The 22180-nt window shown below is 41.3% G+C and overlaps 1 protein-coding gene across 1 annotated transcript in view; it reads left to right on the top strand.

Moving 5' to 3' along the window:
- The first annotated feature begins 5777 nt into the window (after window positions 1–5777).
- The window catches only part of LOC107294752 (protein argonaute-3), a 28963-nt gene continuing 12560 nt past the window's right edge, over window positions 5778–22180 (top strand). Inside the window, exons 1-10 of the mRNA XM_015824009.2 lie at window positions 5778–5797; window positions 8307–8427; window positions 8614–8822; window positions 11730–11866; window positions 13841–13975; window positions 17996–18083; window positions 19011–19158; window positions 19900–20019; window positions 20235–20357; window positions 20670–20803. Coding sequence (XP_015679495.1) covers window positions 8323–8427; window positions 8614–8822; window positions 11730–11866; window positions 13841–13975; window positions 17996–18083; window positions 19011–19158; window positions 19900–20019; window positions 20235–20357; window positions 20670–20803 — 1199 coding nt within the window. The 5' untranslated portion in view covers window positions 5778–5797; window positions 8307–8322. The remainder of the gene's footprint in view (window positions 5798–8306; window positions 8428–8613; window positions 8823–11729; window positions 11867–13840; window positions 13976–17995; window positions 18084–19010; window positions 19159–19899; window positions 20020–20234; window positions 20358–20669; window positions 20804–22180) is intronic.

Genomic DNA, 22180 nt, shown 5'->3' with positions numbered 1-22180 from the left:
CAGGATCAGTGCCAGGCTCCAGCTGGAGCTCGGCGCTGATCCTGGTGCTTCTGCTGAGCCCTGAAGAAGCACCAATCAGCTGGAAAGCAGCACTGATCCTGGTGCTTCTGCTGAGCCCAGAAGAAGTGCCGATCAGCTGGAATGTTGCAGCCTCTCCAGGGTCTTGTGATTTACATTCAGATGCTTGGCAACTGATTCATATTTATGACGGTCACAGTGTCCCAGGGTCATGTGAAGTGACCAAAACCTGCTGCAACCACCCAGCAGACGGGGGGGGGGGTAAAAACCAAACACCCCCCCACCCCCGCTGCCAATCCTCAACAGAAATGCTCACAGCAATGAAAACCTCGGACAGGAGAAAGAGCGCCGCCGGGCGGGCAGGCAGGTGGCTTGGGGGGCACTTGTTTCAGTGCCATTGTAACTTCGAACAGTCACTAAGTGAACTGTTGTAAGTCAAGGACTACCTGTACTTCATCACTTTTTCCTTTTTTTGTTTTTGTTTTTGGTGATCAAGTTTTTGACACCTTGCTAGGCGACTGGTGGTACTCGGATATTGCCACATCCTAAAAGTGGTACAATGGGTGAAAAGGTTGAAAAGCCCTGGACTAGAAGACCTCCAAGGTCCCTTTCTGACTCTGTTATTGTGTATTCTGTTCTTTAATAGTTGCTGTAGAAAAAGGCTGTATTCAGCATAACTCATCTCTTTACTAGTATGCTTTACATCAGGGGTGTCAAACTGCCGGCCCATGGGCCGGCTGCGTCATGCCAAAACCGCAGCCACCCCATTGCCGGCAATGGAAAAAAAAGTCGCGATATGTCGTGACACGTGACATTGCGAGTTTGACACCCCTGCTCTGCATTGTAATTTATTGTCGTAGGTGAAACATACACCATTGCCATATAAAGGAATTGCTTTTTATATTGAACATTCATTTCTACTTTGAGGGATTTTTATGTATTTCGTCCTGTTATTTTTATACTTCAATTTTGGATGGCTAAAAATGGAACAAACTATGTTTAGCATGAATGTTCTCTTATTAGAGGATTGTACCCTTTGAAATGATTTGAAAGAATTGTGTTGGAGCTTAATATCTCCCTGATACTAATTAAAGCAGCTGTATGTTTTCCAGGTTCAAATGGAAAAACTCCCGGGCTGTTTTAATTAGGAGCTGAAAAATGCTGTGCCTATGAAATTTCCAAAGTATTTTTCCCAAATCATTTCAAAGAGCGCCCAACTCTTTGAACCTGTACAGTCCCAACAGTTAGACATTTTCTTGTAATAATTTGTAATGACATTGCTTTACATGCTGAACTTCATTTTGAACTTCTTTCAGGAACAGCAGCTTTTAAACAATCCTATTGTCTCAGATATTTTAGATTTATAATTTAGATTTATAACTATAAATTTATAATTTAGATGATTTCAGATAAATTGTGAATGTGAAACAGAATAAATTTAACAAATAAATAAATGTATTTTCCCAGTAGGGAATGATTTATGGGAAAGCTCCCTCCAAAGGGATTTCATTCTTTCAGGGAGAAGCAGATGTAATGACAAAAAATATTTAAACTCCTTGCTACATTATTTCTTTCAATGTTTTGTAAATATAAGTCATAGACTTAACAAAGACAATGCTTGTCTGAGTTGATACTTTTCTTCCGGTTAGAACTATTTAAAGTTCTGTTAGTTTAAATTGCTACATTAATAAATTTCTATAGAATAGATTACAAGAACTCATATCATAAAACCATTTTCTTAAATGGCGTGATGTTGGTTTTATCTGTTAACCTCTTGTGATTATTATAATTTTCTGAAAGCTCTGTGAAGTTTAATATATTGCATTATAGCCTTTGAAACCATGGACAGAACACCCTTTACAATGAATTTACATTACTGCTTTTTACCGTGCATCAGTGATATTAACAGCTGAAATCAATAAGTGGGAATATGTGCAAGTTCTATTATGTGTAGGTGTATGAAAGTGGTGGTTATGGTTGATTGTGTTGCGTCTAGAAATGATGACATTTGTCTTATGAATCATTCCAAGAACCCCAGAGTAATGTATAACTCTTCTTTTAATTTCTTTATTTGTTTTCATTAATGACTGGCACAGATAGTGGGAATGAAAATGTCACTATCAGGTGCAAGTGATCTTTATAAGAAGCATAGCTCCAATACCGGACACGACACAGAAAATTGAGAGTGTTGATTGTGGATAGTGAAAATATTTTGGGAGACAAATCCCTTGTGTGTCCAATCATATTTGGCCAATAAAGAACCTATTCTATTCTATTCTATTCTATTTTCTATTTTCTGTTCTATTTTCTATTCTATTTTCTATTCTATTCCTATTTTCTATTCTATTCTATTCTACTTCTATTCTATTCTATATTCTATTCTGATTCATACTAATTCATATCTGATTGTACTATTATTTTCTTCTTTTTTGCGGATGGGTATTGCTTTTGCAGTTGTGCTTGTGCAATTGTGCAGTTGTGCTTGAAAAATATTTGTGCTGGCAAAACAAATACAAATTGGACCTAAGTTAGGACTGGGACTGGGAGTCTAAACATTTTCAGTTCACTACTTTGGAAAATTATGTGGATCACATCATGGTTATAAAAGAAGGGAGGCTAATTAATCTTCCTATTCTAATAAAGGCAGCTGTGTGTCCTCTTGCGTGTACTCTAGCACAGGGGTCCCCAACCTATGGTCCGCGTCCCGGTACTTGGCCGTGGCCTGTTGGTCACCGGGCCCCAAAAATAGCTGGCGAGTGCCGCCCCACTTGCCCCACTGGGCGGGCAATAGTGGCCCTATTTGCGCATGTGTGCGGACGCTAGCACTGCCACCAGCATCATGTGGGTGCTGGTGGCCTGTTTGTGCATGCACGCGTGCGCCAGCATGCATGCCATGGGCGCTGGTGACTTTTTTGCGCATGCATATGGGCGTCAGCATGCATGCCATGAGTGTACGTGTCCCATTTGTGCATGTCTAATAAATAATAATAATAATGGTAGCGCCACCGGTGTGAGCGTGCCCGTTTGCGCATGTGTGTGCGGGCTTCACGCGTGTGCACTTTTCTCTGCAGCTCCCTTTCCCTCCGGACCGCCAAGCTGGAAAGGTTGGGAAACTCTGCTCTAGCACAATGGTCCCCAACCTTTCCAGTTGGAATTGATTGATTGAACTTTTTAGTCCCACCCAGTCTGCTGTTACCACCGCAGCCACGCCCACCCAAAGGGCCACGCCCATCAAAATGGACACACCCACCCAATGGGCCACGCCCACCCGGCACCCAGCGATACATAAGTGGGTTTTGGGTTGCAGTTTGGGCACTCGGTCTCTAAGAGGTTCGCCATCACTGGTCTATCTGTTGCAGATGGAAATTAGTGCAATATTTGTGCAAATGTATTGAAGGGGGTAATTCTGATTGTTTAGTGCACCAGTGTCACTAAAACAGGTTCAGCATCCATCTCTTAAGTTTTACCCTTGCTTTATTTGCAGGAACCGTTGGGGCTCAGCCCCTACTCATGGTGCCCCGACGACCTGGCTATGGCACCATGGGGAAACCTATTAAACTGCTGGCCAACTGCTTCCAAGTTGAAATCCCAAAGATTGACGTCTACCTCTATGAGGTGGACATTAAGCCAGATAAGTGTCCTAGGAGAGTGAACAGGTAAGTTATAATGGGTAATTTTATTTTAGCTTACTAATATTGATTTAGCCGATGAAGTGAGATGCTTTTAGTAAGTAGAACTGATCAGCACTCTTGTTTGAGGAGAAAACATTTCATTTGATAGTGTTTTTATGTTGTTGTTGTTTTTTTTTAAAAAAAAATAGCTGACGCGGAGAACATATTTTTTTATTCTTGGATTGAGGAGTAAATTTATAACTTGAACGTACGTTGTTTTACATAGACACCCACATACCGGAAAGGAATTAAAATTCATTTGAAAAAAATGGCATATGTCTTTTAGCATTGACAGAGCAAGTAGAATGTGGCAAAAGTGAGTAACTTCATCTTTGTTTTTAAGAGTCATTAGCACTTTAAGTAATTTGGGAATAAGTAGAATTCAAACAGAAATTAAGCACAACTTTTGAAAGTTAACATTCATCATGAATCTGGTTTAGTCTCTATATAGAACACTCTTTTTTTGGTACTGAAATTATACTGTGAGCTTCTAAGAAATGCCATGTTTTCACAGTAGTGCTATTAGAGCAACATGGATTTTTTTAAAAAACAAATTTGCTTTACTGGATGATTTTTATTTCTTGGTAAGATAGTAAACTTGCGTGTCATGGCTTAGTAAAAAAAATCTTGTTAATGTATTAATCAGAATACAAATAATCAACCAGTTGCGGATTAGATCTGAATAGGCTGAAAGCCCTGCTGGATCAGACCCAGGGTATATCTAAACTGACATTCTGTTTCCACAGTGGTCAAAGAGATGCCTCTGAGAAGCCCAAAACAGAACATAAGAGAATAATAACCTCAAAACCTTATTTTTCAGCAACTGGCTTTGAGAGGCAAATTACCACCGTTACTAGCAATACTATCGTGATCTTGACTAAAGATCATGAACTGCTTTGTATCCAATGAAGCTGTCCAAATTGGTAGGTGTTACAGGAGTCCTATAATAGCAGTTTTCAGTGCTCAACAGTATACAGTTAAAAAAAATTCCCTGTCTTCAGTCAACTACCGTTATGCCTCATTGTGCAACTTATTCTATTTTATACAAGAACTTTCCATTCACTTTCACCATGCCATCCATGTTATATACCGTACATTATTCCAACGTGACTATTTTCTGCACCAAAGAAAATCAAAACACAGGAATTGTTCCAACCATTTAGACATTTTTGTTGTTTGTTTCTGCATCTTCTGCAGTCTTACAGTTTCATTTAAAGTAGCACAGTGTCCCATAAGCAATTCTAGTTCTAGATTTATATTTGATTAAATGCTTCATTAGAACTGGAAACTATAAACATGGGTAACTTGTTACGTGTATTCAAGGTTTTGAACCCATAGGTAAGAACTCTGTCTCTTGATCTGCAAATGGGGGAAATAGGTAATTAACTCTAGTTTGATTTCAAGAAAAAGTAGAATTTTGAAGTCCCTTGAATGGAAAGGTTTTAATACCAGACGTGTTTCTTGTTCTTCCTACTGAGGGATCCTGTAATTTGTGCACTAGGCATGTAATTTAGCTTGGGTAAATTAAAAAGAATTCAAACTGGTTTGGGCTTCTGCAATATCCATATGATGTGAAATCATGATCTTGCAGCTGACGGATTTCATACTTGCTGAGTAGTTTCATCAGCTATTGTTTATATGCTATGCAGTAAGTATCCTTGGCTAGATTTTCCACAATGCTTCCTTTACTTTTGCTGTAATATTGATCTGTGTTGCTTAAACACTCATCTTTAGGAAACAATGAAAATATGTGTTTTGCGACTTCAGAGAATTTGATGTGTCAAAGAAAAATTGATAGTATTGGATTCAGATCCTGTGATCTTAGTCCATTGAGGCCTGTTAATTTTAAGGAATGGTGTTGCTATATAATTATTACAAAGAATATAATTTTAGTTGTAAAATACCTGTATAGATAAGTAACATTTTAAAATTTTATATAAAAGGGCTCTGTGCAACATTAAGGTTTATGCTTTATGTATTTTATATTTATACTGTTAGTTTGATATTCATTTTCTATTCAAAACTGACCTCTCTCCCTCCATTTTTCCCACCACAGTTCTTGTGATTATACAAGAGATTATTTGTTTACCGTATCTTGAGGTTTCAAGGTGAATAATATTAAACACAAAAGTCTGTTTGCTGTTCCATAATGACTTAGAATATTTCCCTTTCAAAAGCTGTAGACCAGTTATCTGTCATCAATACCTTAGAACCTGGAGAGATTCAGAGAGCACTTAATCTCAAGTGATCTTGAAAAACAGTACAGTAATGACAAAAGTCAGCATGAATCCATCACAAAACAATCTACCTGGGTGTTAGGGAAAAATGATCACAGTAAGGGTTCTTCAGCTGTAGAACCAATTACCAAGATTGTTGGCGAGCTCCTTCTGGATAGCTTTCCGATAGGGATGCTTTAATTTGAATTCTCGCTGTGAGCTAGAGGTTGGACTTTCCTCCTCTGTAATTCTATAAACGACTGAGAAATCATACTTTGCATCACTTAGTGTCAATAACTGAAAATATTCAAGGAATGGCATCTCTGGAGAACTTCGACGAAGCTGCAGGCTTGAGTGAAAAAGGCAGGATGTACAAAAGTATGAGGACCAATAGAACTTTCTCTAGCTTAGAGGTTTTAAATCCAATTTTCCGTTGCTGGAATGAAAGTAGCACTTTTTAAACATGCTTTGTTAACTTCAAAATTACCGTTCTTCAAAGATGCTTCAGAAGCATCAAAGGGTCCACATTGCTATAATCTAAGTCAGGGGTGTCAAACTGCCGGCCCACGGGCCGGTTTCATCATACCGGAGCCATGCCCACCCCATTGCCGGCAATGGCGAAAAAGCTCCGATACATTGCGCGACGTCATGTGACATCGCGAGTTTGACATGTCTGATCTAACTGAATAGAATCCACTGCAAGTATTTTGCTTGTATTAACGCCTTCATTAACTTCCAGTTTGTTTCCAATGCCAATTGGCAGATCTGTTTTTATAAAAAGCCATTTGCTTTTCAAGCTGTATAATACTTTTCTAAAGAAAATGACATGTTGGCTATACATTTTTAAAAAAAAATGATAAATGGGTTTTTAGGTCATTGTCAGAGAAAGAGTATTATCAATTCAGAGCTGACAGGAGATGATGTTCATCATTGCCATTCCTTTATAACAGCGGTCTCCAAACATGGCAACTTTAAGACTTGTGGACTTCAACTCCCAGAATTCCCCAGCCACAAGTCTTAAAGTTGCCAAGTTTGGGAGACTCCTGCTTTTTAGTAGCTATTAAACCTCAGAAGACAAAATAGAATGTGCTCCATAAGTGATGTGGCAGAACAGGAGTCTCCTAGAATCATTTTGAAGTAGTTAATAACCAAGTATGAGTGGAGATTAATGGAGTCATATCACCTAATCCTAAAATGCAGCAGTTGATATAAATCTCCTGAAAAGATGAACTTCTCTTATATGTCTATTCATGATGTGGTGTACCACCAAAGACCAATTGCTTTTGATCTCTCCCCTCCCCCATGTGATTCAAAAGTAGATTGAAGTGGGATCAAAACACTAGCGGTCTGGACTATTTTGTTCTGATTAAATGCACTAGTCAATAAAATTCACAGCGTTAAAATTGCCTTCTGACAGGTTATTTAAAATTATTTTAAATATTTATTTTTAAAATCTAAACTATTTTTAAAATAGATTGTTTTAAAAAAAATAATCAATATCTAATAATCTCTAATCTGAAAGCTGTACCAGGAATACAAAGCACAAAACATCAGTTTTAATGTAGTAGGGAAGGAATAAATGATCGGATCAGGGTAAAGACAGTTTTTAATCTACCGACGCTGAAAAAAATATAATGTTTGTGTCTTAGAGGAAGCCAGACAGCTGAAGTTACTGTAATAAGAAACGATTATGTAAATAAGCAGCTTTGCATAAAGGAATTCAAAATTAGAAAACACAGAGATAAGATATGGCTTGTCTAGTATTTAAACACATGCTACAAGTTATTTTTATTTATTATTTTTACTGTATTTTGTCTTTCTAAACTAAAAAACTATATAGGGGTACTGAGAATAGACCTGTAAGCTTCTTCCATCTCCCTTGTGTGGTGATTAGATTGTTTTATTGTTATTAATGATATAGTACCGTGGTGGCGAACTTATGGCACGCGTGCCACATGTGGCACGCGGAGCCGTCTCTGGTGACACGTGAGCCATTGCTGGGCCGAGCTGCTCTCTCTTCCTCTCCGCGCATGCGCAGTCTGGGAATAGGCGAGAGGCTATAAAAGGAGCAACTTTCTGCGGAAGCAGCATTTGCTGCAGACAGCTTGAGAGCGAGCACAAGTCGGAGCGGACAGCGAGCGAGCGAGCACGAGCCGACAGCTCGGTGGCCACTCCCACTTGGTGGCCACGCCCACTCGGCACCCAGCGATGCATAAGTGGGTTTTGCGTTGCAGTTTGGGCACTCGGTCTCTAAAAGGTTCGCCACCACTGATGTAGTCCAACTTCATTCTTATTAATAATTATATTTAAGGTAACGAACTCCTTTTATTTATTCTCTCTGAATGCCGTGCAATTTAAATGTGCAAATATACTTTCCCCCCCCCCTCTTTACTTTTCCTAGGGAGGTAGTAGATTCAATGGTGCAGCATTTTAAAGTGACAATATTTGGTGACCGTAGACCAGTTTACGATGGTAAAAGAAGCCTTTATACAGCCAATCCACTCCCTGTAGCAACAACTGGGGTAAGACCTCTACATGGTTTCCTTATTTGTGACAGACCTAACGCTACAAGAAATTGCTTCAGTGTTGTTTTCAATTGTTTGTTATATATTTCAGTTAGCAAAGAAACGAAAGTAAAATTTACAAGCCAATCTCTCTTGACTTTTCACACTGAGCTTGACCCTCTTCCATGGTGTTTCTCCCAATAGGTTGATTTGGATGTAACATTGCCAGGAGAAGGTGGCAAAGACCGTCCCTTCAAGGTGTCCATAAAATTCGTTTCCCGGGTAAGCTGGCACCTGTTGCATGAAGTTCTGACTGGACGAACCTTACCTGAGCCTCTGGAATTGGACAAGCCAATCAGCACTAACCCTGTTCATGCTGTTGATGTGGTGCTACGACATTTACCCTCCATGAAGTAGGTTTCCTGCTGTGCTCTATGCTGTTTATTTCTATAGTTAATCAGGGTTTGGGGTGATGAGGAGAGCGTGCATTTTGCATTAGTGAGATTCCTGAAAGTTTCTCAGTTGTGTTTGTTGAGCAGATTAGTTCCGGTAGAAATGAATGGGAAAACTCTTGAAAAATTGGAAAGTTTTTCCACAAGTATGTCATTAAGTGAAGATCAAGGGCAATGTGTGAATTTGACAAGTGACAGACAATAAGACAAAGTGACAGACACTAAAACAGGAGCAATGCCAGCTGTGTTGCTTCGTCTTGTGTATTAGGTCTGTAGCTTGAAGTGACAAAATCTGTGTTTTTAAAGCAATTTTATATGAAGATATATTTTCAGGAACCGGCTGTTTATAATGGGAATCGGTCTTTGAAAGTTGAAAATTTGAACATTTATAAGCTACCTGTTTAACTTCAGTGCCTTCAAGATTAAACGTTCTGCATACCTGGTTTTTACAACCTCAGCATTCACTTCCCCCAAAAAATGAGACAAACCCTTGTAGGTGGGAAATATTGAGGGAAAAGTAAAACTCCAGATTGAGCAGTATTGGGGAAAGTGAGGTGTGAAACGCTCTTTTTTTAAAAAAAAAAAATCTTCTGTGATGAATTCCTTAGATAATTCAAGCAAACTATTCTTTCTCAGTTTTGAAAAAAAAAGATAATAAATACCAGGTAATAAAACAAATCCTTTGTGTGGAGCCCTTCAACAGATTGAAGGTGCAAAATCCAGCTGTTTTTCATTCCTGATTAATAATTAATTCTATTTGTATTAGATTTCAGCTGTTCTAATTCCTAGTACAACAATAGAGCATCAAGCTATGGGCAGCTCTATTAGAAGATCTTGTCTAAAAGTGATTTTCTGTTTGCAAACTCAAAAACGAGATCCTACAATTTGCAAACCCTTTTAATTTAAGTGACAATTTTGAAGCGCTGTCTTTTGCTTTACAAGTACAGGTAGTTCTCAACTTAAGATCACAATTGAGACTGGAACCTCTGTCATAAGTCAGTGTGGTGATAAAGCAAGTCAATATGACCAGCCCCAAATTTATGATCGTTTTCACTATGGTCATTAAACGAATCACACAGTCGTTAAGCTAATCTGTCTTTTCCCAATTGACTTTGCTTGTCAGAGGCCAGTGGCAGGTGCAGAGAATCAGGACCATTCATAAGGTTGCAGCATAGATGATTTATTGATACCTATGCACAAGAACCTAGGCATCTAATGGTCAGCACTAAATTGGTGCTCAATTAACGGTCAGTGGAATTCAGGAGAGACTGGACTTGAATCTCTTGTGGCAGTGCAAGCATTCTAAACTGATGATGTGTTTAATTCTCCACTTCCCCACCCCAAGATCTGCTTGCTCTTCTACAGCCAGCTGGGAAGGTCACAAGTGGCAATTATGTGACCCTGGGATGCTGTAACTGTTGTAAATGCGAGCCAATTACAAAGCACATGGATCATGATCACATGACTGTGGGGATGCTGCCGCAGTCGTAGGTGCAAGAACTAGTCTTAAGGGACATTTCTCAGCACCTTTGTAACTTTGAATGGTTGATAAATGAATGGTTATCAGTGAAGGAACACAGGTAGCCCTCAACTTGAAAAAAAAGGTAAAGTTTTCTCCTGTTCAGTTGTGTCTGATTCCAGGGGGCAGTGCTCATCTCCATTGGCTAGCTGAGGGAGCCAGTGTTGTCCAAAGATGCTTCGGTGATCATGTGGTCAGCATGACTGTATGCTGAGGCACATGGCAGGCTGTTACTTTCCCACCGAAGTGGTACCTCTTTATCTACTCGCATTTGCATGCTTTCAAACTGCTAGGTATGCATACTAAAAAGCAGAGACATCACCTTGCCAACAAAAGTGCGTATAGTCAAGGCCATGGTTTTCCCAGTTGCAATGTACGGCTGTGAAAGTTGGACCGTAAGAAAGGCTGAGCGCCAAAGAATGGAGGTCTTTGAACTATGGTGCTGGAGAAGACTCCTGTGAGTCCCCTGGACTGCAAGGCGATCCAACCGGTCAGTCCTAGAGGAGATCAACCCCGACTGCTCTTTAGAAGGCCAGATCCTGAAGTTGAAACTCAAGTACTTTGGCCACCTAATGAGAAGGAAGGACTCACTGGAGAAGAGCCTGATGCTGGGAAAGATGGAAGGCAATAGAAGAAGGGGATGACAGAGAACGAGGTGGCTGGATGGAGTCACTGAAGCAGGAGGCGTGAGCTTCAATGGACTGCAGAAGATGGTAGAGGATAGGAAGGCCTGGAGGAACATTGTCCATAGGGTCAGATACGATGGGTTGGACACGACTTTGCAACTAACAACAACAAAACTGCTAGGTTGGCAGGAACAGGAGCTCACCCTGTCATGTGGTACGTGGGTCTCAAACTGCCAATCTTTGGGTTGACAAGCCCAGCATCTTAACTGTTAAGCCACCATGCCCCTAACTAACCATTCGTCTAATGATGGTTGGAACTTACAACGGTCTTGGAAAAAGTAACTTATGACCCATCCTAGAAGTTACCATTGTGGCACCCTCCCTGCGATCGTACATCAAAAACTGTAGTAAAAATGAGCATGACTCACTTAACAATTGCATATCCCAATTGTAGTCATAACTTGAGAACTACCTGTATTTTCTTTCTTTATTTTTTATTATTCTCTATTGTTTTATGATTATTATGAGCCACCAGGCATTCATGTAGTTCAGGGGTGTCAAACTGCCGGCCCGTGGGCCGGACGCGTCGCCAGGAAACCGCGCCCACCCCATTGCCGGCAGTGTGGAAAAAGCTCCGATACGTCGCGAGTTTGACCTGTCTGATGTAGTTTATGATGACCTGTGAAATAGATCAATTAAAAATTTGGTTCCTTCCCTACATAGGTATACACCTGTAGGCCGTTCCTTTTTTTCGGCTCCCGAAGGCTATGATCATCCATTGGGAGGTGGCAGGGAAGTTTGGTTTGGATTTCATCAGTCTGTTCGACCAGCAATGTGGAAAATGATGCTAAATATTGATGGTAACCACCAGTTCTGTTTGAGAAGCGGCAGACGAGGGGTGCGGGGTTTATAAAAGATTGACGTTTCGTATGGACATGAGAATGCATTTATGAAGGCTTAAACACAGACAATTCATTTTGGCATTTTGTAAGGAAAAGGCCTTCTGTTTTACAAATCTCAAGTTTACTTTTTATAAATTCCCCATGCTGGCTTGGGAATTCTGGGACGGAAGTCCGCATATCTTCAAGTTGCCAAGGTTGAGAAACATGGAATTAGGGAAACAAAGCAAATGTTATTTTGTTCTGTTAGGAATAACAGGGGTGCGTCTGTCCAAAGAAATTGTAAGTGGAGGTAGGAAAGAGAAGAATTTACGTTGCAATTCTGAAGCATATTTTCATGCTTGAACCTCAAATTGGCTTGATTACTTTCCTCTAATTAACCCATGGAAGAATAAACTGCATCTAGACTTCAATAGTGTAGATGTTTATTCTGATTCTCTTGCTTGTACATTGGCCATGTTGGTGCCAGGCAAGATCCCAGCAGGGATTCTAGACCAGACTGGCATCGGGATGTTTTGGCTCCTGGTGGTTCTGTTTCTGTGGTATATGACACCTAAACTATAGGTAGATCATTTAAAAGAGTATTATGCTTTTTAATAAAGTAGTTCTTTCTCTCCGGGTCTCTCAGACCAGCACAAAAGCTAATCAGTTTTTAAGTTGCTCTCTCCAAGCAAAAACATTTCACATCACTCCAAAATTTAAAATTCCTATGGAAATGTTTTTTATTGATTGGTTGCGTTTATGTCTAACTTGACCGGCAAAATTCCAGATTAAATTAATTCTTATTTAGAAATTTTCTGGACCTAAACTTCTTTAAAAAAGAAAAAGAAAAGATTTCCAGATCATAGAGTGAATATTAGGTCCGATAAAAACAAAAGACATTTGAATCAGTTGAAGAATATTGAAAAGCAAAAAGAAATTCAGGCATCCTGAATACAGGTGGTCCTTGACTTATGACCAGTTTCTTAGTGACAATTTATGACGGACCCTCCAAAAAACGATTTATCATCCAATTTCAAAGTTACAACGAACACATACACACGCACCCTTGCAGCCAAGCGATTGCAATTTGGGCACTCAGCAGTTTGCTTGCAGCATCCCGGTTATGTGAATGCAATTTTGGATGTTTTTTACTTTAGGTTTCTGGCAAAACCTGCCCATTGGGTAAAATGGATTCATAAAATGGATGTCTGCTGTGTTCGCTTAATGACCGCTGCAAATAATGTCATAAAATTGGGTCTGGTCATGTGACTTGCTTAACAATCAGAGTGACTTGGGACCATAAATCCAGGTTCAATTACAGTCTTAAATTGAGGACTACATGTATGTTAAAATGCTTTGGTCCAAAAACTGGAGCTGGAAAGAACGCAGTGTGTGCGGTCCAATATTGGAGTTGGTAAGAGAATGAGGAATCTGCTTAGTAGCAGAGAGGTCAGTGTTTATTCATGACATAATTTAAGATACAAGTCAAGTTTTCTACTTGTGATTATGTCAGTGAGGGAAACTGTTTAGGTGGCATATGCATCTTGTTTATAATTCTCGTCACAGCCGAGCATATGAAAAAATTCCCAGATTTGCCCTATCTGATGTCACGTTTTCAACCCCATCTTGTCTCGATACCAGCGTCTGAATCAGAATAAATTAGAGGAGAAACAAAGAACTCCTGCGCATTGTAGGAGGAAAGCTGTGTTAGTCTGTCAGAAGGAGTCTGATAGCACCATTCCTGACTAACAGGTTTTATTTTAAAAGGAAGGAGCTTTTGTGAACTGCAACTCACTTTTAATAAAATGCGTTAATCAGAAAAGGCGTTAGACTGCTTCTAAAGAACCCCTGGGATGAAATGTAGGCCCTCCAGTTGATGAGATCCTTTATCTTAGATAAGAGATTGTATCACAACTTTGAAGTCCATTTATTTCCTTAATTTTTCTCCCCTAGTTTCTGCCACTGCCTTCTACAAAGCACAACCTGTAATTCAGTTCATGTGTGAAGTTCTTGATATCCACAACATTGATGAACAGCCACGACCTCTGACTGATTCTCACCGTGTAAAATTCACCAAAGAGATAAAGGGTGAGTAAAAAATAATAATAAAATAATGTAGCACGTATCCACACCGCACTAATCTTATTGCTTTAGGAGGTGCTTGCTTAGATCTCAGACCTCCACATTAATCAAAAGCATATAATGGGACATTATCCTTGGTGCCACATAGTGACTTATTAGCATGGCATCTGGGTGATGGGCAATGGATTTGTATTCTTGAAAATGTATCATGTCCCAGTAAACAATGAAAGGATTTTTTCCAGCTGCCTGGATGGTAGAGATTTCAGTCTGCGTGGCCAGGAAGGCCTCATTGCCAGAATTGTGTGCTACGTCTTTATCTCTTGACTTCTAGCCACACTGTGGATCATCTCTGATTGGCTTTTACTACTGTATTCTTTCAGCTGCCATAATGCAGCATCCTGACAAAACTAGGCTGGTTATATGCCAGCCAAACAGTCACATTACAAATGCACCCAGTGTAAGACATAGGGAGCATCCAGATTATAGTTACGTTCAAATAGTACTGTTTGAAATATTTCTACTCTCTTTCATTTGCTACTTACTTCAGCCAGCTATCAAAACATTGTCTTGCGTGGTATATAGGTAGTCCTCGACTTACAACTGATCTCTGAACAGTTCCACAACTCCAGCGCCACCCTGTGATGACCCAGGGCACAGCGCAGAGGCAATGCAGTCAGCTGGCAATTCAATCTGCCTTTAATTGCTCCAAATTTTCCCCAAATGCTCCCACGTTTCTGGCAAGCCTCCAAACAAAGGAAGACACACACACCTTCAGCCGCCTCTGGCTGCAAGTAGTTTCACCTACAGTCTGAGTAGGAGAGAATTTTACTCAAGGCCACGGAGATAACAAGGAATGACACATACGTCATAAACCTAACCAGTCTGCGTACACGCTTGCCTGAGCAGTTTCAGAAGGGAAGCCAAAATACAGTCCGAGTTCTTTAAACATCCAAGCAACGTTGTCAGCCAGTCCAATGGTCAGAGTTTCCAGGTTTCCAAGCAGAAGTCACAGAACAAGAGATCAGCAACAACACACACCAAACTCCAAGGAATCAGCGTTTGTTCCCGACAAATGCCTCTCCCCACAGCATCTCCTTAAATTTCAGTCTCCAGGTGTGCCTTGTGGAGAGGGGCGGGACGCTCTCCTCCCAAGTAGTTGAGCCTGCCTGCGTTGTTCCCTCCTTCTCTCCACTCTCCGAGCTCTAGGATCAAGTGGGGGTGGCCCTTGCTCATCTCCTGAACACTGCCTCTCCTGTTCCTCCTGTCCCAATCCTGAAGGGCCCTGGCCTGCCTTGGCCTGCTCTTCCCCACATTCCTCTGAAGCCACAGACCCCTCTCCCTCGACCTCCATAGGGTCCCCTTCCAGTTCATTTTCCTCTGCAGGCTCCCACGGAGGCATGACACACCCCTTCTGGGGTCACGTGACTGTATTTGGGGCATTTGGCAGCTGGCCCGGGTTTATGGCCGTTTGCAGCATCCCATAGTCATAGGATCACAATTTATGACGTTTTTGCCAGAAACTAGCATTTACTCCTACTTTTTGGCCCAGCCCATAGCGAACAGTGGGTTTGTTTTAACAACTGCCAGGTTCGCTTAACAACCATCGCAGAAAAAAGTTGTAAAATCAAATTGGTCACGTGATAACCGGCTTTACAGCCATCCTGACTTAGAACTGTTAATTGCCAGGCTTAGTTACGATCATAACTTGAGGATTACCTGAGTTCTGGGATCCAGAGTCAGATCCCATATCAGCCATGGAAGCAGACTTGATGACTCTGGCGAAGATATTCCCCTCAGGCCAACCAACTTTATTGCAGATTGTTGTGAAAAAAAATGGGGAGTGGGAGTATTATGTATGCCATCTTGAGCTCCTGGACCAAAGGCGAGAAGTACCAATAAATAAATGAAAATATTGCCGTATTGCAGGCATGTCAAACACAAGGCCCGGGGGCCGGATGCGGCCCGCGAAGTGGTTTCATGCGGCCCGCGAAGCCATCCTGGAAACAATGAGGGAACAGCCCCACTGCCTTGGCCCTGGTCCAGGCCGGCCGGGAGCCAATGTACAATTTTGTGGTGGCCATCTATGCTGAAACGCATTCAGTCTTAGCTCCACAAGGCACCCCCCCCGCATGACCTGAGAGGAACAGTGAGGCTCCTCCAGTGGACCATGTCTTGGCGCTTGCCCCGGTCCCACCCCCTTCTGCCAGAGACCCCCAGATCTGTCCCTCTCCTGCCCAGGACCCCACAGGCCCCCTTGACACGAACGATGTAGAGCTGGCCACACCCACCCAGTAGGCCACACCCACTCCATCCACGCCCACCCAGTAGGCCGCACCCACCCTGGCCACACCCACCCAGCCCCCTGAGGGCAACCACAATGCTGATGCGGCCCTCAATGAAATTGAGTTTGACACCCCTGCCGTATTGGAATTGGAAGAAAGACATCCTTTTTGAGGATATGTTTTGTGTGTACCTGAAGCTACTTTGGCTATTTTAAATCAAAGGATGCCTGTGCATATTTTAAATTAGCAGTAGTGAAAAATATTACTCTTTATCCCGAGACAGTAAAGTGAGACATGCTCTTTTGAAACCAGCAAAGCAGGTTTGCTGATAAGCCTCCATTTCAGTTCTAATTATCAGTGCTGCGCAGTGGCATTCAGACTAGCAGCTGTAGTCCCTTTATGGCAAGCATCAGCAGTGTTTTTCCTGGGCAGTGTGCCACCGTGTAATCTTGCATGAAGAGGGATGAAAAAAAAAGAAAAGAAATAAAAGGCCCCAAATGTTGCAAATCCAGAAAAATGTTATATTTTGGATAACGCACCCCCCCCCCTTTCCAAGGTCTTGCATCTTCTTACTTGAAATCTTGCAAAAAGTGTGTAGCCATTTTAAAGATATGTGTCCAGTTGGCTGGTGTGGATGCTGTCTGGGCCAATTCTGCTCTATGAGATGAGAAAAGACAAATATGGATTCTTTGATTTGGATCGTATTTGCCGTTTCATTTCCTTTTAGCCTTCACAGGCTATGGCTTCCTTCCACCCTGGAAATGGACAGACTTTTGAGAAGGAAGGAAGCCATTGTTCTCTGCGATGCGTTCACTCGCTCATATTCATTTTAATCAAAAAGTAAATGAATGTCCACAAAAAGGTTTTGATACTACTGGAATTGGAAAAAAGACACCTCTCAGTGAAACATGGTTATCTCCTTGCATAAAGGAGATAACAGGACGCCTGTGTTTGTCTTGATATTTTGGGGTTTTTAGAGCTTTATTTTCCCAGATATGGCAAGCAGCATTAACAGGAAAAAAAATGCCTTCGGGTGCTGTCCGTGTTCTTTGTGGTGGGAGAAAGAAAATGCCATTTGCTGACATCAAAACCAACTTGTCTTCATAACCCACTGGGTTTTCCTAGATATCAGAGCCTTTAACTGGGCCATCTTTTGGAAAAATTCAAGCTAACACATTGACATTCATTAGTTTTTGGATTTGGCATGCTTAGAAAAGATACATTTAATTTGCTATTGATCAGGCTAACGGTCCCCCCCTTTTTTGTAAACCCTGGGGCCCTCCAAAATTGGGCCATTGAAATTTAGTAGAAACCACCAATTAGTGGCAGTTTTTTTTATTTCTAATAAGAGTAACAATAGTGTGTTAATCCTTCTGATTAACACGTCAGGCATCACAGCAGTAACATAGCAATCCCATAAAACTGAGAGAAAAGAGGAAAAAACATTTTATTTCATTTTGGTGACATCAGCGCTTGGGGCTGAAAAAATAATACAAAAGGGAAATTTTAAAAAAGCAAAACAAAACACCATTGTAAAATATCGCCTAGTCCTGTTTTGTGGGAAGGTTTAGGGGCCACAAATCTGTGGGATTATATTAGGAATGTCTAACCATTCTTCTTTCTTCAGTGGCATATGTAGAAATTATAGCAAATCTTATATAAGGGATGAATAAGTTCTGTTACAAAACATCTTGTGTCTGTACAAGCATTCTCTGACGTCAGTATTTTCTCTCTTTTCATCCAGGTCTGAAGGTTGAAGTGACTCATTGTGGAACGATGAGGCGGAAATACCGCGTCTGTAATGTTACACGGAGACCTGCTAGTCATCAGACGTAAGTGCCTGGCTAAATTACACAGTTAACATACGTGGCTACAATATAATATACAGGTCGTTCTTGATTTACAACCCCAACCGGGACCAGGATTTTGGTTGCTAAACAATGTTAAGCAAATGCTTGTGGCTAGATCCAATTTTGCAACTATTTTTACCATGGTCGTTATGTGAATCTTTGTGGGCATTAAGCAAATCACGTGGTCGTTAATTGATTTCACTCATCAAAAGCTGGCTGGGAAGGTGACATCACGACCACCTGACTGCAAGATGCCGCAACTATTGCAAATGTTAGCCAATGGCAAAGCACCCAAATTGTGGTGGGATAGGAGGGATAGGAGAGGAAGGAAGGAAGGAAGGAAGGAAGGAAGGAAGGAAGGAAGGAAGGAGAATGGGGAGGGAGGGAAGGAAGGAAGGACTAGAAGAGAATGAGGTTTGCCCTCTCAGTGCTGATGGGGGTTTTGTTTTCTCCATAGCCATATTGTTTTCTTCTTGGATTTTACCTAACAACCCCCCCCCCCCAATGCAATGATCTTGGGGAACCGCAGATCAAACCTGCAAAGTTCACATGTCCGATCTTGGTCTCAACCTTCCCCATTAGAGAATATTTTTTATACATTATTTAGAATTTATATTTCTATTTTTTTAGTCGTCACCACCAGGGGCCCCCTCCTCCCCCCACCCCGGACCCATCAAGCAGAACTGTCAGATTGGATGAGCACTTTGTGACTCTAGTGGTGGTGCTATAGTCTTAACGTTGAGAATGGGTCGTATCTTAAGTTACTTTTTCCAAGACTGTTGTAACTTCGATCCATCATTAAATGTACAGTTGTAGTTCAAGGACTGCCTGCATATACTATGGGAGGAAAAAAATCCATGGATCCACAGACCCGAGCAAATTAACTATTATTTCAATTCCACTTTCCAGATTTCCATTGCAGTTAGAAAATGGTCAGACGGTGGAGAGAACAGTAGCACAGTATTTCAGAGAAAAGTACAACCTACAGCTGAAGTATCCTCATCTTCCTTGTCTACAAGTGGGACAGGAGCAGAAACACACCTATCTGCCTCTTGAAGTAATGTATTTGATATCACAATCTCTCAAACATTTGAAGACCCCAGAATCTTTCATTTGCAGATTTGAAAATGTTAATTTTTTTTTTAAACAATGCATACATTCTGTATATGTGAGCTTTCCTGTGAACTGAAGATAACCATGAGTCTAAAGCAGCCTTTGCTCGTGAAACTTTATGTTCTAATGTATTTGTTAGATTTGTAAGGAGTCACTATTCTTTGGGCCCAGTGTCAAGTTAAAAAACACTGGCTGTAGAAGCTTGATTACTTAATTTCGTCGTGAGTTACACAGTGACAATAAAGATTCTATTCTATTCTTTCAGGTTTTTTTTTAGATATAGTAGTATCTCACCACTTAAAGTCCTGAAAGACCAAGCTAGGGATTAATCAAACTGGAGGAAATCTATGTGGTTGCTAAGGATTGATCCAGGCCTGATGGCACATAATCAGTTAAGCAATACTATCCAGTCAATTCACAAAAGTACTATTGACGTACGTAGAACATGCTTCTCAAACCTGGGTGCCCTTCGGTTTCTAGACTTCTCAACCAAGGTCTTCATATTCCCTGGGAAATTCTGGCCATGAAGCATACATACGCAGGATGCCATTGGACAGCATTATTATAGCAGGTTATTTTGGTGGAAGTGGAGTTTCCCCTGGTATATAAGAAACATATTCGCAATTGTATAGCTCCATTGTTTGTTCACTGGTTATCGTAAGATTAACGTGTAATATTTTTGCAGGTTTGTAACATCGTGGCAGGCCAGCGATGTATTAAGAAGCTTACAGACAATCAAACGTCAACAATGATAAAAGCAACAGCCAGGTCTGCACCTGACAGACAAGAAGAAATCAGCAGACTGGTCAGTTTGCCTTTGAATTAGAAAAATAGATATTAAGCCAGCTGGAGGGGTCATTGAGGATCCAGTGTGCTTGTCCCCATTTTTCTCCTCACCTCCCAAATGTCTCCTCTCTTTTTTAATCATATCAGTTTATTATTGTACAAGTACTGAAGTCAGCTACTGTAGAGTTATTATCACTTAACTATTGTCCCCTCTTTATCTCTTCTTTAATTCAGGTGCGAAGTGCAAATTATGATGCTGACCCATTTGTTCAGGAATTCCAGTTTAAAGTGCGTGACGAGATGGCTCATGTGACGGGGAGAGTGCTCCCAGCTCCGATGTTGCAGTATGGAGGGCGGGTAAGAAGCTCTTCTCTGGATTTATTCTCATATAATTGGATTGGTAGCTTTGGACTGTCTTGGTTTTTTTAATTTCATTTCTCTAGTCCAGGGGTAGGCAACCGTGGCTCTTTTATGACTCGTGGACTTCAACTCCCAGAATTCCTGGCTGGCTCAGGAATTCTGGGAGTTGAAGTCCACGAGTCATAAAAAGAGCCAAGATTGCCTACCCCTGCTCTAGTCCCTAGTCTAATTTTATGCATCTGTGGCATGACATCTAGTGCTCATTGTGTAAACTGCAAGTACACTGATATTTCTGTTTTATTTCTTTAGAATCGAACAGTGGCGACACCAAGCCATGGTGTATGGGATATGCGTGGGAAACAGTTTCATACAGGTGTGGAAATCAAGATGTGGGCCATTGCTTGCTTTGCCACACAGAGGCAGTGTCGCGAAGAAATACTAAAGTAAGTCTATTGTTCAAGCTATGAGTTGCTTCCCGCTGTAGGCCTTAAATTGATGAATTTTGATACCATGGCTACCTTACAGATTCTCTGCTTTTTGGTTTATCCTTGATCTCTGAAAATACTTTGCTGTTCAAAGAAACACGGTTGATTATGTGGCATTAAGCTGTGGTTGATTTCTAGCAACCACATATATAGATTTTTTTCTACGATGATCTGTCCCTAACCTCAGGGGTCCCCAAACACTGGTCCATGGACCGGCAGCAGGCTGCGGCATGCCAGAAACGGGGCTGCACAAACAAGCGAAGCTCCATCCGCGGGATACAGGCAGCATGCAAAACCAGCCCCCCCCCCCAGCCTGCAGAAAAACCTCTCTCCACAGAACTGGTCCCTGGTACCAAAAAGATTGGGGGCCACTGCCTAACCTGATCTTTCAGCTCTTCCAACGGTGCATTCATTTCTTTTATTGTGCTGCTTTACTTTTATGACTAGATCTTTTTATTTTTGTATTTTTGTCTACCAGAGTAGTCACATCAACATAGTGCAGGTTATTGGTGTTTCTTTATACAGTTTTTGAACCACGGTCATCCTCTTCCTATCCAATTTCCCTTAACATATATATTCAGCATATTGTTGTTGTTAGTTGCGAAGTCGTGTCCGACCCATCGCGACCCCATGGACAATGTTCCTCCAGGCCTTCCTATCCTCTGCCATCTTCTGAAGTCCCTTTAAGCTCATGCCTACTGCTTCAGGGATTCCATCCAGCCACCTCATTCTCTGTCGTCCCCTTCTTCTCTTGCCCTCCATCATTCCCAGCATCAGGCTCTTCTCCAGTGAGTCCTTCCTTCTCATTAGGTGGCCAAAGTATTTGAGTTTCAACTTCAGGATCTGGCCTTCTAAAGAGCAGTCGGGGTTGATCTCCTCTAGGACTGACCGGTTTGATGGCCTTGCAGTCCAGGGGACTCGCAGGAGTCTTCTCCAGCACCATAGTTCAAAGGCCTCAATTCTTTGGCGCTCAGCCTTTCTTATGGTCCAACTTTCACTGCTGGTTGAATAAATAAGGGGAAGGTATACAGCCCTGCATCTCACTCCTTTGCCAACCTGGAGCTAGTCTGTTTCGCCAAGTGCAATCTATACTGCGGATTCTTGAACTATATATAGGTTTTGCATAAGGACAATGAGATATTCTAGGACTCCCATTTTTCTAAGCACGTTCCACGGCTTGACATGATTAATAAAACCAAAGGCTTTTCTATAATTAATGAAGTACATTCTGACTTCTTGTTGTTTTAGTTGGCTTTCTCAATTATCCACTATGCATCAGAAATGTCTCATGTTCTTTCGCTTTTTCTAAAATGACTTGAACATCTGATATTACTC

The sequence above is a fragment of the Protobothrops mucrosquamatus genome, unplaced genomic scaffold (genome assembly GCF_001527695.2).
Source record: "Protobothrops mucrosquamatus isolate PMUCROS unplaced genomic scaffold, P.Mucros_1.0 scaffold2075, whole genome shotgun sequence".
Classification (NCBI taxonomy): domain Eukaryota; kingdom Metazoa; phylum Chordata; class Lepidosauria; order Squamata; family Viperidae; genus Protobothrops; species Protobothrops mucrosquamatus.
This window is presented reverse-complemented; position numbering and strand designations above follow the sequence as displayed.